The following is a 16,739-nucleotide window of genomic DNA, read 5'->3' on the forward strand; positions in this document are numbered from 1 at the left end:
CTGAGAGACATAGTTACTAACTAGCAAGTCTCAACTAAGACAAAGTCGTTGTGTCCAAACCTAGTAGGTCAGTTATAGTTTTAAGTTGGTGTGAAGTTTTGTCAGCATTTTCATTGTGGGGTCAATGTGTCAAATGTTGTGACCAGTCTATGGTCGTGACTGCTATTCAGTACAGGGCAATGAGTACCCTAAAGTAATTCAATTTAAACAGTATTTACAGATATTATGCCATGAGATTATAAATACGAAGGCTCAGTCACCATAAAGAGTTGAAAAAGCAGTAATTAAAGCACCAGAATTGCAGCTGATCTGGAGGTTTCTAAGAACTAAGAATATCTTGAGGTATTTTCTGAAAGCAGGTTGTAAGTTGCATAATTTATGAAGTCCTTCATTAATCCAAGATATCCTCAAAGGTGCTGTATAAGGTATATAAGGCAGAATAGGAATTCTATACAGTAGCAGTAAAGTATAACATTTCCATGTCCCATTAACATGAACATAAATGTAAAATAAACAAACTGTAATATTTACCATGAATCGTGTTTGTCAAGTGTAGAATATTTTTGAAATTACATTTCATCCTTGCGAGAAACAAAGCTCATTTCTTTAAAGTTACATTTTTTTACCTTCAGTATTAAAACACAGTGCTCTTTGTGTTTTAGCAGATGAACAAATGTTAGACAAGTTGTGAAATATAAAAACAACCTTTAATTTTTTTACTCAGAATTCACTATTCACTCTTACAACATTGTAAGATGCATGTAAATAAAAGACAGAAATATTATAAGACGCACTGGCTTATGTTTTAGCTCATTCTTGGCCTCCAGTAAGTTTATGGAACAGTTCGTCATCTAGCGTCTCGTTCTGGTCTTTAGATCGTGTGGAGAGGAAGATGTAACCGCCAATGAACTCATGGACCACCTTGCAGTCACAGCTCAAACAGCAGAAGGCTATTGTCACATTCTGGTCAAACTCTATGGTCACCTGAAATAAGACACAATAGATAATAAACAAAAACTGTTTTGACTACTCATTCCTTTTCCAATCCACCCTGATACCCAAACAAAGAAGAAGGAGAAGACAGCTGACATCATAACATATAGCACAATAATCCCACACCTGTCTTATCTCCCAGTTGACGTTCCACTGCTTCATATTGGCGAACCTCCACGTAGTGACAGGCAGGCCAGAGGACATGTCAAGACGAATCAGACGATTGTATGAGATCCCAAGAATCTCATCTTTCTTACTGCCCTTAAATCTGGAGCACATAAAAAGAGAACCCCTCAAATTATCATTCATGAATAATATGCAGATGTTTAAGTATGTCACCAGTTGTATGTTTATTATACCTACATATATGCATCGTACCTAACAATGTAGTAGTTGATACCAAACTCTGGGAGTGACTGCCAGGCCTGGATGAAGCGCATCTTGGCCTCCATTAGGGACAACCGTGCTATGTTCTGATGGGCCTCAAGGATTCGTGCTGTCAGCTTGAAAAAAATCACCAGAGGCAGATTTAGTAAATATATTAAGTGATGTAACGCTGATGCTGTTGGCAATGTCAAGTATGTTGCACGTAGCTTTTCAACAGACCTGTTTGGTCTTGTGCTTCTTGGCGTAGCGTGGGGAAACAAAACACTCAGCATTCATGTCCATAGCGTCAAGGTCGGGAGCTGCATGGCCAGGAGGGGGCGCCAGGCTCTTCATTTGCAAGAACGACTGGATGTTCTTCACTTCTGACTTGTAGGAGCTGTAGGCCATTGTCTTGCCTTTGGAGGCTAGGATACATGCTGCTTTCCACTTGGCATATTGTGTTTCCTGCAGCAGAATGAAATCACAGTGCAATAACAAATTAGCCTTATGCTTATATATGCACAACTTGCAGGAAAATGAAAAAGAGGTTAACACAGGAAAAGAAAACCATAAGCATGCAGATGAGTGTGGCCTTACATTGTCACATCGGATGTACACCTCGTTCATCCCATCAGCAACTGGCAGCAGGAGCTTGATGCCAAACTTCTTGTCTGTGACGTTGACGTCGGGGACTACCTCACAGCCTGTCAAATGAACAGGAGGAAAATATCCTGACTTTAGCATTAGAAGCACTGCAGCAAAATACAGTAGATCTGCTGGTATTACCACAGAATAAAAGCTATTATTGTGGTTGTAGCTTAAACGAGAATACGACTGAATTTAGATGCTAGTTTGGACAATGGTAGTCAACACTGAATGCTTTTTCCTAATGATCAATAACACGAGGGAGCAGTTTGTCTCACCCATTATCTACAGTATTATGTTTAATATTTGCATATGCACCTCCATATCTAAATTGTACGTTTATATAACATTTCATTTATTACAAAGTAATGATAATATCTCGGTTCCCTGTTTTCTAGACTTTGTAGAGAATGGCTCATGCTCACTGGGCTGCTCAAAGTCATAATTACACATCATGGGAATGCTTAAATTGAATGTTATTCATCAATAATACAGCACACAATATACACTGTTTTTCACATCATTCCCTTCCCCTGACCTCGAAGGTGAAACTGCTCTATGGGTTCTCCGTTGGAGGTCTCCTTGTTCTTGTAGTAGGAGATGGTGGTATCCTTGAATACAAACCAGTACTCTTTGTAAGGCCGGAGTGTCAGTCTTTTTGGTCTGAGTGAAGACAGAAAAAAAGAAGAGAAAAAAATCATTGTTTTTGCTCGCAATACAGTCTGTGATCTTATCTGAGTATAAGCCGGGCGACTAGGGGGGTTATGAGGCAAATTCAAAAAATAGCACAGGCTACATATTCAGAGTGTGAGCTGCTCAACACAAGAATATTTTGCCTTCTCAGGTTGTCTCTTTTGATTAAATATCAGCTGGCCTAGAGGCCATCGTAAGATAAAAGCAAAATTCAGACAAAAAGTATAAATGCTTCTCCCCTGTCCATTACATCATCTTCAAACTTATCTTGCAAACCACTACGTTAGGCAAAGATTTCAAGGACCAAAAAAAAAGACAGGTATTTTTGAGATTTTTACATCAGTTATTGACAATGGCATCTTCTGACTTAATATAATAGATACAGTATAATGAATAAAGGTGGGTTTACCTAAACAGCCGGAGGGAATCTGCCAGCTCTGGAATGTCTGTAATGTCTTCCTAGAGGGGGGACAAACAACTGTCAATTATCTTATGTCCTCTTGTGACATCACCATGTTGAGACATGCAATCAGCGGAGGCCTACCTATCAACTCCGGCTTAAAAAACAGGTGTTCTACTGTAACAGACCTGAAAACATTAAAATTACAGTCAATATTCAGTCCAAAAAAATGTTTACCAGAATTCTGTCTGTGTGTCCACCTTCAAGTGTCACCTCAAGGTTGGATAGGGCGGCCTCTACTTCATCTATTTCTGGTTCGTTGGAGTGGTCCAGTGGCTCATTTGACATTGTCAGTTTACAAATGTGATACTGGAAAAAAAAAAAAAAAAGTTTTTACTCCTGATATGAAAACTCTGAACTTAATTTCCTAATAACAATGATCTAACATTTAGTTTTGCAAGTATAAGTTATTATGATGTTCTCCGACATGACTTAAGAGGTTATGCAAGCATGGCATGAGTCAGAGTAAGGTTTGAGCAGATCCCTGTGTGCCAGCCATTGCACCAATGTGTAGGTGAGTGCAATACTAATCTCCTTTTGAATCACTGTGATTTCTGAATCACTGTCCCAATGGTTGCAAAATAACAGATGAATGGATCAGAAATGGGCTGAAATGCCACAGCTAAAACTTTCCAGCCATTATCATTAATTCCTTATAGCAAATATATCAGAATGGGGAGCTTGAATTCTTACATTACTACTTTTCCCGCTACTCAGTTTCGCTCCCTATACTTCTCTTTCTATGCCTCCGCCTGTACCTCCCATCCTCCCTCTCCATGGGGATTTTCCTCATGTCTTGACACGTCCTCATACGGATTTAAACACCAAGCCTGCTCGCCTGGATGGATAATATTCTGAGTTTCCAGACACACATAGTGTATACTTAAAGCTAATTTGGTCCACATTACTGTTCCCCCAGAGAATTGTGGTTCATGATTACAAGCCAGTTTGAATCAGGATTTTTATAATTAGCACCATAAGCAAGTTTACTTCTGAAATATAAAAATGCTTGCAAGTGTTTAGCTTTCATCACCATGTGTATTATCTGTGAATATATATCTGTCATCAGTTTTACAGTGCTAAAGGTTGAGGTTTTAGCAGTTCTCCAGTTATAACAGTACATTTATAATGGACTTTGTAGAGTTATTATTAGGTGATACAGTGGGATAGTGGTTAGCCCTGACAGAACAAAGCAGGAAGGTCTTAGTGAAGGGAACTGGCCTCTGCCAGTGCCATGTTTCCATCTGAAATACAAACAGCACCTTATAACCCTTTTATAACTGCGATGGGTTCATGTTCACCTGCAGTGAAGCAAACATCAGCATTTCTTCCTCAGTGCAATCTATCTCCTCCAGCAGGACGGACCAGCGAGCCTGTTCATACAGCTGGGTTATCCTGACAGCATCATACTAAAAAACAAAAACATGAGTCCACATACACTCAAATTTAGTTCAACAGCTTCAAACCAGGACTGCAGTTATTTAATTTTTTTGTCAAGGATAAATTTTGGGTGTCTTACTTTAGGGTTGAGGTCAAAGAAGACATTGTACTTAAAGCGCAGCAATAGCTTGTCCTCATCTTGAATGTCTTGTTCCATAAGAGAACGAGATGAGTCCAACCACCTGTAAATCACAACCAATCAGATGAGCTGTGGATAAAAATATCATCGAAAATGTATAACACTGCCAGTTATGAATCAAACTATCACTGAAAGGTTCCAGTGAAAAGTTAATTTAAACATTTCATCTACCCTGCATTGTTGATTGCTTTGTCCACCAGCGAGAGTGGCTGGTATATCTTGGCCAGCTCAGCAGGTGGCAAGTTGGGCAGGCATTCAGCTAAAGGGTTTTCTCCAAACCAAAGGCTCGTGGCAGACACTGGCATCCCGTTCTCTGGGTCGTAGGTTGCCGTCATGGTCTTACTGTACATTGCGCCTTGTTTGAGGATAATTAAATGAATTAAAATAGAGTTTCCCAAAAAATGCTAAGATTCAGCATATCTTCATATTAACAGGGAATTTTAAGGAATTTGATGCGGAAAGGCATTTCGATTCGAGATCAGCTCCCTGTCAAATAGCATAGGAGGTGTCAGAGTTTGAAAAGACAACTCTTACAACTCTCACATGAGAAGTTTGACAGAAAAGTTAAGGCTCATGAAAACAAAATACAGCTCCAAGTTATAACTTGACATTAAAGAAGGCAGATATCAAAGGTCTTAATTAGAGTTAATGCTGGTGTGGTATCTGTACTGGATGTTCACAGGGCAAAGAAGTGCGGCTGTGGTTGTATGCGTGTGTGAGCGTGCACAAAAGAGTGTGTTAGGGAAATCCTTAAGAACATGGCAGCATACTGAACAATTCTTTCTGATCTCACTGATGAAAACTGTGGCCTGTCAAATCTCAGCAGTACGATTCATAGATGTTCCTCATTTCTTCTCCTCCTGCTTCAGCAAAAGTAACTCCTATCCAGTCTTAATGGGTATCATATCATAATGGGTAAGTTCAAACACCCAGTCAGCCCACAATTCAGTCCAGTAGACCAGAAACTTTAAAAACAAAACAAATCAGAAATAAGCCAACATGAAGAGGGAAATATTATGCAGTCATGTATTTAAAAAAATAAAAAAATAAAAAAATATATATGTATATAATTCAAATGTGCTGTGAGATAAATTTTAGATCATATTGTCAAGCCCAAAGCATTTCTGTCATGCCTCCCTTAAAAAAAGCAATAAATACATGCATAAATAAATCTCGCTAAACTTAACATTGATAGCCTTGCTAGCATCAAAGTACTTTGTTGTTCCCAAATGATTTAGATTCATAGAACTTTTTCACAGCAGACATTTTGACTTGTCATAGCAGGAAAAGCACAGGTGGAACTAATAACCATAATGATGGCTCAGTTCCAGCAATTAATGCAATGTAAACTGTGATTTGAGAGCTCAGGTGTATCAGTTTATCTTGTTAGATAAACTGATACACTTGTGCTCTTAGTACTGATATGGATTTCTAATCATGTTGCGCTTCATATGTTGCATCTTTTTCTTATGACCGTTTGAGTATTAGCCTGAATCTTTTCAGAAATGCTGCAGATTGCTTTTGACACAGTATTAGGTGCTGCTGTGCTGTGATTTTTTTAAAGCCATATTAAGAAACAGCCATGTATTTCACAGTACCTGATCCTCCGGGTAAATCGATGTCCCAGATGTCATTGTGTGCCGAGTTCTTGTCTTTCTTCTTCTTCTTCTTGGAGGGATCATCTGGAGGCTTTAGCAGGGACAGTTCCTCTGGCCTCCTGATGTCTGGGATGGAACGAAGAGGAAAAAGTGTGAGGGATCAGGAAAGATATATCAAGGTTATTTCTGTATAAGACATAAAATCATAACAAAAGCAACAAGGGCAGAGGGGCACTTTAATCAAATAGAACAGAAGACACTTACTGAGTATTTGACAGATCTCTGTCACCGTCTTGAAGACGACGCAGGAGAAGCTGACAGTCATTTTGATGGTTTTCATATTGGGGAGCTGCAACAAAAGGGGTTTGTGCTGGGGTGTGTAGCGCAGGTCAGCGTCCGCCTGTGTAGCAAAACGATTTTAAATCATATGAACTACACTTGCAGCATCCATGTATTTATACTCTCTCCTTCCCTATTGTGCTGGTGATCTTGTAACCTTGTCTGGGTGTAGAGCAACTTCCCCTGTCACTTTATGCTAGTTTTTTTTCACATTTGGTATCATGCTGGAATGATTTGTGAAATGTATGCACAGAGGGAAAATGTAGTATGAAGAGACGCATGTGTTGCCTACATTACACATGCAATGTAGGTAATGGTCACCTACAATAGAAGTAAGCTTATTTTCAAGGGGAATTCGGACACATTAAAATACTTGTGTCTATTTAAACCCAACCCACAACTATGTGTTTTCTTCATATGAGGAAATTGGCTACAGTACATCAACACTGGCTGAACCACTACTTTAAATAGTAACTGCATTGCTCTAATTTTGTCTCCCTAATTGGTCCGCACAAAGAAGTTGGTTTCTTTGTTAACAGTGAGATCTTAACCAGAATTTTAAAGAAAAAATGTTCGGGCTAGAACAATGCCTGGCTGTACGACTTGCATTTGAATGATAGACTGAACAGATGTTTCAGATGGCTGGGCTGAAGAGGTTAATAAAAAACAGGGTATGATTTTATGTAGCACCTTGCAAGGGTGGCATACACAACTAGCCAGAATTAAACACTGAATTTAATTATTACAGCTTTGACTGGAGAATTCTACTGTGCCATGGGTATTCAAATAGTTTTCCATCTTTCTATGAATACATTTCATGGGGAATTTTGTATGTTTTGGGAGTTGAAATGTTCAATTTGGCATCCATAATACCTGAACTCCATATTTGTCCAAGGTCCAGTGGGTCTTCAGCAGCCAGCATTTTCTCTGTTCCCACCACAGGGCATGGTCTGACCAGTCCTGAGGGGCTTCTGCAGACAGACAGATTAAGTAAAACATATTACTACTATATTACTGTCACATAGCAAGTTTGAAGAGTAGTACACACCCCAAAGTTATTGCACACATTTACACGTCAAGTTTTCTTGAGGTGGAGCTCTGTCTTTTATTCTTCATACAACTACTGTTGCTAACAACGCAAACTTCCTGTTGTGTGTGGGTGGATGTGCATGATTAAAGTGTGGTCTTATGAGTCTAACTGCCATCATAGTCTGAGATCTGTCTGTTGATGACAAAATACTTAGTCATCTATTATATCCCTTGTTCCCTAAACCACCTTGCCGCCTTGATATTAATTCTCTCTTGCTTCCAGGGCAGTCTATCAGATCAGACTCTGAACTTTGGCCCCTAGAGCAAACTAAGGCATTGTGGTAAAACATTGGCGCTGCAGTGTAGAAAAATGTAGGGCAAACAAGGGTGTGGCTTGACTGAATTACAGACCTGGCAGTGCAGCAGAGGGAGATCTAAGCATAAAACAAAGGATTAAAGATTTTTTTTTTTTTTACCAGGTAATCAAACCAAAATGGACTCCTTTAAATGTAAGCTTTAGAGTTTTGGTGCCTTTCTCAAGGGTACTTCAACGAGTGGATACAGGCTGTAGATTGGCTGCACAAGGATAGATTTTTACTTACTGATCTTCTCCACCAGTTTAAGCATGAGGCCTCCAATGTGCAAATCACCCTTCACTCTCAGTTTAAATCTCATGGACTCATCCCCGTCTTTTTGATCCACATGCACGGACAGCTCCCATGATGTGTCTCCATATTCTGCAGCTGTGATCATTGCCCTGTCATAAAAAGACAGAGGTGAGGCAGTGGATAGATCACAAAACTAGGTTTCGATATCCCCATCAACAAAGGAACACCACAAGGAATATTGGAAAGAAAAACCTACTGCTGTCTCTAATTAGATCCATGGTGGGGGAATCCCACTAAAATATGTAGATTCCTTTCTTGCTTTCCTTTGTTTTGAAGATTAGGAAACATCTGGGATTAAAGCATGAGTCAGTAGATTAAGTGTTTCTCTACATCCCGTGGGAACATCCAAATTAACATGGCCAGCAGTTAATAAACACAGATCTCTAAATGTTTCTTGTCTTAACTGGCCACCAATGGAAATGATTTTCACGCTGCTTCTTCTGCAGTATCTCTGCAATGATACTGCAGCCCCCTAAGTACTCCTCTCAGCCAATTCATTTATAAATAAGATATCAGCGAACACACAGGCTGGCAGATTCACTGGCTGGTGCCACCAGGAAAAAGAGATGAGGCTGCAGAGCAAACGGTAAACACAGCAGAAACGACACAGCTGTAGAGCTAACAGAGAGCGAGGCACAAGTATGGTGGTGGATTGTTGCATTTTCATTTTGACAAAGACTTAAAGACATCAGGCAGGTGGGAAAGGATAGAGGAGGGGAAGAGGAGAAGGAGGAGGAGGAGGAGGAGAGGGGTGGTAGCTGTGGAATGTGTGACGAGCAGGGACACGAATCTGGTGCAGGAGAGACCACGCAAAACAACAATCTCCACATACTGCACCAATCTCCCTTCATTCAGATCTGAAAATTTGGCAAACAAAACGATGCAAACTCATTCACGCACATTAGTCTAGACCTGAGTTATTACAGAAATACTGGTTGCATCTGTCTCATTTGTCATGGGTAACACAGTGGAAGAGTATATGCTGTGTGAAGCAGTGTTGCCAGGAGGCTAGGTTTAATGAACACACTCTGCTCTCTTTGTGCTGCTCCCTCCCTATGCAGCTGTAGGGTGCAGTTAAAAGTTTCAGCTTGCGTGTCTGCTGAGGGAAGAAGGCTTGTTGAGATGTGTCAGAGTGTGATGAATTGACTCACAAATTATTACAAAATAATACCATAAAAATGTTAGAAGGAGCAGTGATGTAATTTGGGGCATAATCCAAACAGCCATCAGCATACAGAAAAGTCCAATATAGGCCTCTTAAAAATGCTTTACAGAGCTCTGATATTCTAAATCCTTAAACGTTATGTGAACCACGTTAAGGAGGCTTTAATCTAAATCTTCTAATGTATAGGTAAACCTGTTAAAGTTCAAAATCCATTCAAACCTGAATTAAAGGAGTGGACTTTCAAGAGGGCAAGCAGGACTGGGAAAAGACCGAAATACAACAAATGTCATACCCTTCTTTACAAACCAACTGCACAAACAAGAGACATAATGGCCAAAATCACAATACATAAATAAATTAATAATTCATACCAAGGCGAATGGTCAGAAACATCAAACTGAAAGTGATATGACACTGCTGGTCGCAATCACCATAAAAGCTCTCTTGACCCCATTCGGCACGATGTGATTCCAGCTTTTTATGATTTTATGATTATGCTCTTATCACAGAAAGGCTATAAAATCTAACACGACTGAATCATCGCTGAATCATTATATGATGTGTTTATCCCCGTCAAGGACACGAAAATCCTGCTTTAAAAAAAAAAAAAAAAAAAAAAAACAACCCAGCTGATAAAACTAACGTTAATGTTTTTCCCGCCGCAATTTCGTAGAAGTCAAGAAACCACTTTTACCTTGATTGAAAGTTTCCTGTCGGTGAGTATTCCTAGAAACTTGTGAGGTAAAGGCGAATAAGGAATAAGGCTCCTTTGAGAGTTGAACACGCCCCGTTCAGACAGGTAAGTTAGAGAGGAGGAGATCATCAGAGGGAACAACTGTTGAGCAAAGGTGGGGCTGTGTTCACACAGTTGTAAATTTTTCGGGATATAATAAATTTACGACACACTGTGGTAATGAGCAACGTTACCTCAAAATTAGCTAACATTAACAATGTTTGCTTTATGTTAATGATTGTACTCCCTTGTTATAGTGTGTTATTGACAACATAACAATGAAATAAGTTAATACACTTTGGAAAACATTGAGCATAGCTGAAACAAAAATATTTGTGTATTAGTCTTCTTTACATTATAAATTAACCAAAATTTAAAAAGGGGACAAAAAGAAAATAGCAGTTAGCAACAGTTTAGTTGGCCTAAATTAAAATTTTCCTTTAAAGGACCATTGTGTAGGTTTTACTGGTATCTAGCGGTGAGGTTGCAGACAAGCCCCCAGGAATAGTGCCAGGCTGTGAACATAGACTGTATAAAAATACTGGACGTAGCTACTGTGATGTCGCCCATTGGTTTGAAGCCTTGAGTTCTGCATTTTGACCGTCACTATCTTGGATTTTTGAAGCCAGACGTGACTATACTTGGACGAGAGGGTTGAGCTGACCCTAACTAGCTGCCAACTTGGTTGGAACAGTGCATTTAAAATTTATGGTTAAGTGTGATAATGCTAATGCTAGTGCTAATTTTCGCTAGCGAAAAACGGGCTTAAGACCATTAAAATAAAATGGACTTACCGGGAAAAACTGAACACCTGACTCCTTAGTGCGTCTTTTAGTACAAACAAACACTGAACAATACCAAAATGTTACAATTAACTTTCATGAACTGAAAACACACTAACAATAACAACGGCTAAGGCTACGCCTACACTACAAAGAGGTCAGAAGATGAAAAGAAGTAAAATCATCAGGAGATAAGAAAAGGTAGTAAAAACAGCAAGACCATAAAAATAAGTTTTGAGCTGCTTCAACAGAATAAAATATCAACAGAGGATACTTGTCTAATATGTGGTGGGAGTTTGTTTTAGATATTTGTTGCATAGCTGCCAATGCAATGATGCTAATACTGGTGTAATATGTTCCCTTTTCTTAGTTTTGGTTAAAATTCTTGCTGCTGAATTTTGAACGCGTTGCAGCCGATCAATGGTTTTATTTGATAAACCAGCATAAAGTGCATTACAATAATCTAAGCATGAAAAAACAAAAGCATGAGTGAGTTTCTTGGCATCTTCCAAAGTAAGGTAGGGTCTGACTCTTGCAATATTTCTTAAATTATAGAAAGCTATCTTTGTAACGTTGTGGATATGACTTCTAAAATTCAATTCAGAGTCGAGGACAACACCAAGGTTTTTCACTTCAGGTTTCATTACAGCATCATGTGATGCTATTTGGCCCAAAAAGACTTTTTCCCCTGGACTTACATTGTGAAAGAGACGTCTGTAAATCAGAGGATTTTTTTTTTGAGCATCACAACCCCCACGAAATGACTCATCTCAGAATTTGATCCATTTGGTCCGATCACATTTCGAAAGTCTAGAAGAGCCACGCAATTTCATTGTTTTATCCCCATTCAAGTTAGCTGGGGGGCTAAACTGGAAGTAGCTGGCTTGGCTGGCAAACGGCACTAGTACGCTTGTTCTATGTGCCCTACAGATGTGGAAACAATGCAGAAGAAGTTGAACTTTTTTGGCTTCATGAATGGGGCCCCATCTCCAACGCTGTATCCAGTTCTCTGTATACATCCATGGTTGCAGACGCAACCAACTGATAACCCCTCCCCTCCCCCTTCCTCCTTCCAAGTGTGTTGGAGAACCTACAGTGGCCACGAAATTCACAAAAAACACGAAAGGCCTTCTCTAGAACCAGTGTTTGGTTTGTCTGTTCTGGGCTACTGTAGAAACATGTTGGTGCAACATGGCAGGCTCCATGGAAGGGGACCCGCTCCCTCTGTAGATATAAAGGGCTGTTTCTAAGGTAAAACAACGATTCTTATTTCAGGTGATTATACACTAATTAAAACATACTTGAATATTATATTCCATTTCTGCCAATATTTCTGCCAATAGATCCCCATAAATCCTACACACTGGCTCTTTAACACCTATGTTTATATTTTATTGATTACGGCTTGTGATGTGAAAATACCAATTCAACTGAACCCAGAAAAAAATAGGTGAGCTACATTTGATTTAAACCTTTGATTGGTTGATTATGACTGGCTAATCACAGATTAATGGACTGATACCAGACTAGATTTGTGAATACATGTTTATGCGAGTGTGCAGTGTTTGGTCAATTTAGTTTAGTTTATTAGTTTATTTAACAGGGGCCATGCACAACACAGCCATGCACAATGTTTAGACACAAGGGCCAGTCCACCAATATTATGAATAATTGTAAGCTTATTAGTCATAGGGAGTACCACTCAGCCTGTGGAAACAGTTGTGTGAGCCACTTGTTTCTGTGGCAATGACATGAGTTTTATATAAAAGTTTTAAATAAAAAATAATCATGGTGAAGTGTAGGATTCAGCAGGTTTTGAGCTTGACCGTTAGGGATTAAAAGCCAGGATATCTCAGCCTGTGCTGCTTTGATTTTTACCATTCTTTTTTCAAATATGTCCTTACAAGTCCCCCAACTTTAAGGTAGTGCACTAATAAATTGCTGGCATACCCCTGTAAGAAATTAACACACAATCCTTAATTATACATGCAGCAAATAAGTGACAATCATATAGAGTAGTTGCTCTGTATGTCAAAATACAAAGTTAAAATCTTTACCTTTAATCTTGACCAATCATCACAAACTCGAAGGGCTTAAAAATATAGGTAATGTGAAAATATCATATCAGGGCTGTTTCTCCAGTTGAGGTGGATTTAAAGAAACGATCCCACAACGTGATGAATAATAACTTACTGGTATACTGGAAGGTGAGCAGATGAATCAGCCCACCTTCCTTAATGCCCACATCTCTCCCAATGAGTAAATCAAGATGAATCATCAGAGTTTGTCTTCTCCAAATGGTAATATTGCCAACTTAAGAAACTACAATAACACATCAATTAAACTGATAGCTAGCATTTTTTTTCTTACCTTTTGTTTTTACCATTTTTGAACAGATGGTGTTATGCTGACAACCAGCTGAGTTATAGCCAGTTTTGTAACTTTTAATATGTAGGTGTTTTTTCATGATGTGGGCTTCTTCTGTTACAGTCATTTACTTGGTCATAAGTGAGCCCATGTGTGAAGCCTGCCACCCCCTGGTTTCTTTTCATAAGAACACACACTATGTGTTTATCTTGGTTGGTACTTGAGCAAAACACATAGTATGAACACTAGATAAGGTCCTCATGTATTTAAATGGAAAAGATAAATGAGATTAAGTCCCAAACGGGGCAATAAGGCAGCTTGAGCACAGATTGACAACACATAAAACAAAAAAAATAATGGGTTACATTTAAAAATAAATGTCTCAATTATGAAAAAATGACAATGACAAATGACATCATCAACATTAAGTTTACTGAAAATGCAACTTTTCTGTCATAATTTGACATTTAGCTGGGCATCTGATGCCTAAATTACATGCAAATTACTTTCTCCTGCATGATTTCATTTTCCTGTGCACCCCTCCACCAGGTGTGCATTAGACAACACTCAATTTCACCTCCAAATTGTAGAAAAACAAAGAATAGACAGAGGAAAAAAGATGAAAAATTAGTTTATCGTGCTTTAAATGTCCATAATAGGGCACACAAAAATTCTGTCATTTGAGTCTTAGTGGACGTAGACATTTTTAGTTGTTTAGTCATTTGTATGGTTTTTCAAGAGGCATGTAACTGGAAAATGATAGTCATATCTCTAGCATCGCAGTTATATTCACAAATATGCTTTGTTCTGTAAGAGTTCATTCTGCATGACTGAATTCATCTGCAGAGAGACATTAATAAACAACTTGACATCATTCAGTTAAACTGGATGATTGATTAGTAGAGGAGGTTCTCTGACTATTAATGGACAGATATTTTCTTTCATCCAGGACAGCCTCACACAATATATTAATAAAGTTCTGTTGCTGCCACACAGTGGCGCCATTACACCATACCAGAGTTGGAGGAGAGAAAGACCCTAAATTTGTGAGCCAGATTTGAGAGAAAGGTGCTTCATGTCTTTGGGTTAGAAATGGACTACTGTTTACTTTAACTCAGTGTTTTGTTTTTGTTTTGTTTTTTTAACATGTGTGTATTTTATGCCATGGGCTGAACCATACAGTTGCCATCTTGGGCAAATTCTAGTCTGTATTAACTTGAAAAAGATCATTATTCCCTTTATTGCATGATATTTTTCTTAAAGGAAGATAGCAGGAGCTGACAATTGCCACTCTAGTTATTGCAGCATGAAAATTACCAAAGTAATACCAATGAAATAGTTTTGAGTAACTCTCAGTTTATGTCATATCACTAGCTGCTCTGGCTTTCTAGGTCGTGATTAGCAAACCATACCAGAAAAAAATACCACAAACCATCTCAGGTATCTTAAGCAGTGTCTCATTTTTGATTTGATGATTTCATATTTTATTGTTCAAGTGGGGAAATTGTCTTTTTATTTGTCCCATCCAGGGAAGACAGATGTCAGATTCAGCTGCACAAGAACGGCTCCAGACTTGGTAAGTATTCAAGGACACTTCAGCATGGTGGGAGTTTGCCAGCACAAGGTTTTAAACCTTGGTGCTGCAGCTGAAGGACAGTTTCTCTTGACCACTTGACCATTTTGACCACACCCTACAGATTAAATGAAGCAAACATGCCTGTGAGTCTATCTAAGCTCTCTGTTCCAGCTGAGTGTTTAGCAGTGGCCCATGAGGACATCTTGAGCCCTTGTGTAAGAGAGGAAATGTAAATTCCATGACAAAAACAAACAAATAAACCCTGAGCCTCATAAACTGTGTCATTGGTGGACAGGCACATGGAAAATAACATCATTTGGACCTGTCAGGCCTGGATAGAGTACAGACAAAGTAACACCATGTCCATGTCATCATGACACCTGTGGCTCTAAAGGCAACATGGTAAACACAGTGCAAGCTAAAGGAAAGGACAAATATCAACTTAGCTTCACTACAGTGCCTGGGAGAATGATAAAATGCAGTCTTCAGAGTGATGAGGAGAGAGAGAAGGAAAATTTTTGGACTGTGGTTTTAGACACAATAAATTACATCTACTGCCTGAAGCTGGTCTGAACCTACTTGGAAGCGGGTGGGAAACAACATCTGTAGAAGCCTTCGCCGGCTTTCTGTATTTATGGAAAGAGAAACCTCCCGGTGACCTGGGAACACGCTTACCCAATTAGCAGCCTCGCCGACGGATCAAATGGAAGTGAAAACATTCACTGCCGTGACGGAGACGCATCACAATGACCCATTCATGCTGCTGAGCCCCATGATTTGGGGGGTGGGGTGGGGTGGGGTGGGGGGGTTGTTCTTCTAGGGATGTATTGGGGAGGTGGGATAAGCATGAGGGGGTAACGAATGCAACAAGAAACTAACTTACCTCACCACCTTCTTTGACGTGTCGATGGAGGCCTCATTCATGACTTAATATGGGTTCGGAGGTAAACACTGTTCAAAGGTGTTGTTTTCATAAGGTTACCAACCACTGCTCACCTCGGCGTTCCGCATCCCCTTCACCTCAGCCCCTGCATCCCCTTGGACGCTCCCACCCCTGCAACCCAACACAACCACTGGTCTTATCCTGTGGGACTAGAGCTGAGGGGGTCAGGAGGCCTGAGAAACAGCACTGGAAGAGAGGCTCTTGACAGCACAGGACTCTGGGGAACAAAAGCTACACTGCCTCATGGCTTGCAAAGTGTTACAGCTCTGATTTGTTTTTCTCTCTTTGAGGCAGCCAAATTCATGTCTTTGTTCTTTTTCTTTCTTTATTGATGTGAATTGATTTTTTTTAAAAGCCACTGACCTCAGCTATCATGAAATTCCACACTTTTTCCTGTTTGAATATGAAAAAATAAAACTGAAGATAAGATAACAGGCAGCTAGCAGCTAATGTATTTTACAAATGGTGTGAAATTCTGTCCTGTTGTGGGTCAGGCAAGTGTGTGATGGTCAACAGAGGATTTATGTCTTAGAGCAGGTTGACTAAATATGGTCTATGTGTTGATAAAAGTGGCTGTATTTGCCTAAATATTTCATACCTCTCCTCAGATAGACTTTGTAATCCTTGCACTGCAGTGAAGGCTCTGTATAAAAGGCTCTTTTATTTCTAAAATGAATTGTTTATTTATATGGGTGGAGCCATAGGTGCTTCAGTAAATGGCGTCTTACGTCCTCGCTTGTGGATATTTCCATTGAAGCTTATAAAAATGTTACTAAGCCAAGGCCAATGCTATAAAAATTCAA

At 39.4% G+C, this 16,739-nt stretch overlaps 1 protein-coding gene across 4 annotated transcripts; it reads right to left on the reverse strand.

Annotated features, from left to right (window-relative positions):
- Positions 1 to 707: 707 nt before the first annotated feature.
- fermt1 (FERM domain containing kindlin 1) lies at positions 708 to 11,221 on the reverse strand. Of its 4 annotated transcripts, none has more exons than XM_042390447.1 (16): positions 11,063 to 11,221; positions 8,305 to 8,459; positions 7,547 to 7,644; positions 6,599 to 6,734; positions 6,335 to 6,460; positions 4,908 to 5,091; positions 4,677 to 4,779; positions 4,459 to 4,566; positions 3,335 to 3,466; positions 3,107 to 3,156; positions 2,543 to 2,667; positions 1,957 to 2,063; positions 1,600 to 1,824; positions 1,372 to 1,496; positions 1,120 to 1,261; positions 708 to 984 (listed from the first exon to the last, which is right to left on the reverse strand). In XM_042390447.1, exons 2-16 carry the CDS (start codon positions 8,453 to 8,455, stop codon positions 811 to 813), a joined length of 1,986 nt encoding a protein of 661 aa, XP_042246381.1. In that variant the 5' UTR covers positions 8,456 to 8,459; positions 11,063 to 11,221; the 3' UTR covers positions 708 to 810. The 4 variants fall into 4 exon arrangements, with proteins under 4 accessions (XP_042246381.1, XP_042246380.1, XP_042246383.1 ...); XM_042390446.1 differs by lacking the exon at positions 11,063 to 11,221 and adding an exon at positions 10,230 to 10,535; XM_042390449.1 differs by lacking the exon at positions 11,063 to 11,221 and adding an exon at positions 9,907 to 10,000.
- Positions 11,222 to 16,739: the final 5,518 nt, after the last annotated feature.

The sequence above is a fragment of the Thunnus maccoyii genome, chromosome 17, assembly GCF_910596095.1.
Source record: "Thunnus maccoyii chromosome 17, fThuMac1.1, whole genome shotgun sequence".
Classification (NCBI taxonomy): Eukaryota; Metazoa; Chordata; class Actinopteri; order Scombriformes; family Scombridae; genus Thunnus; species Thunnus maccoyii.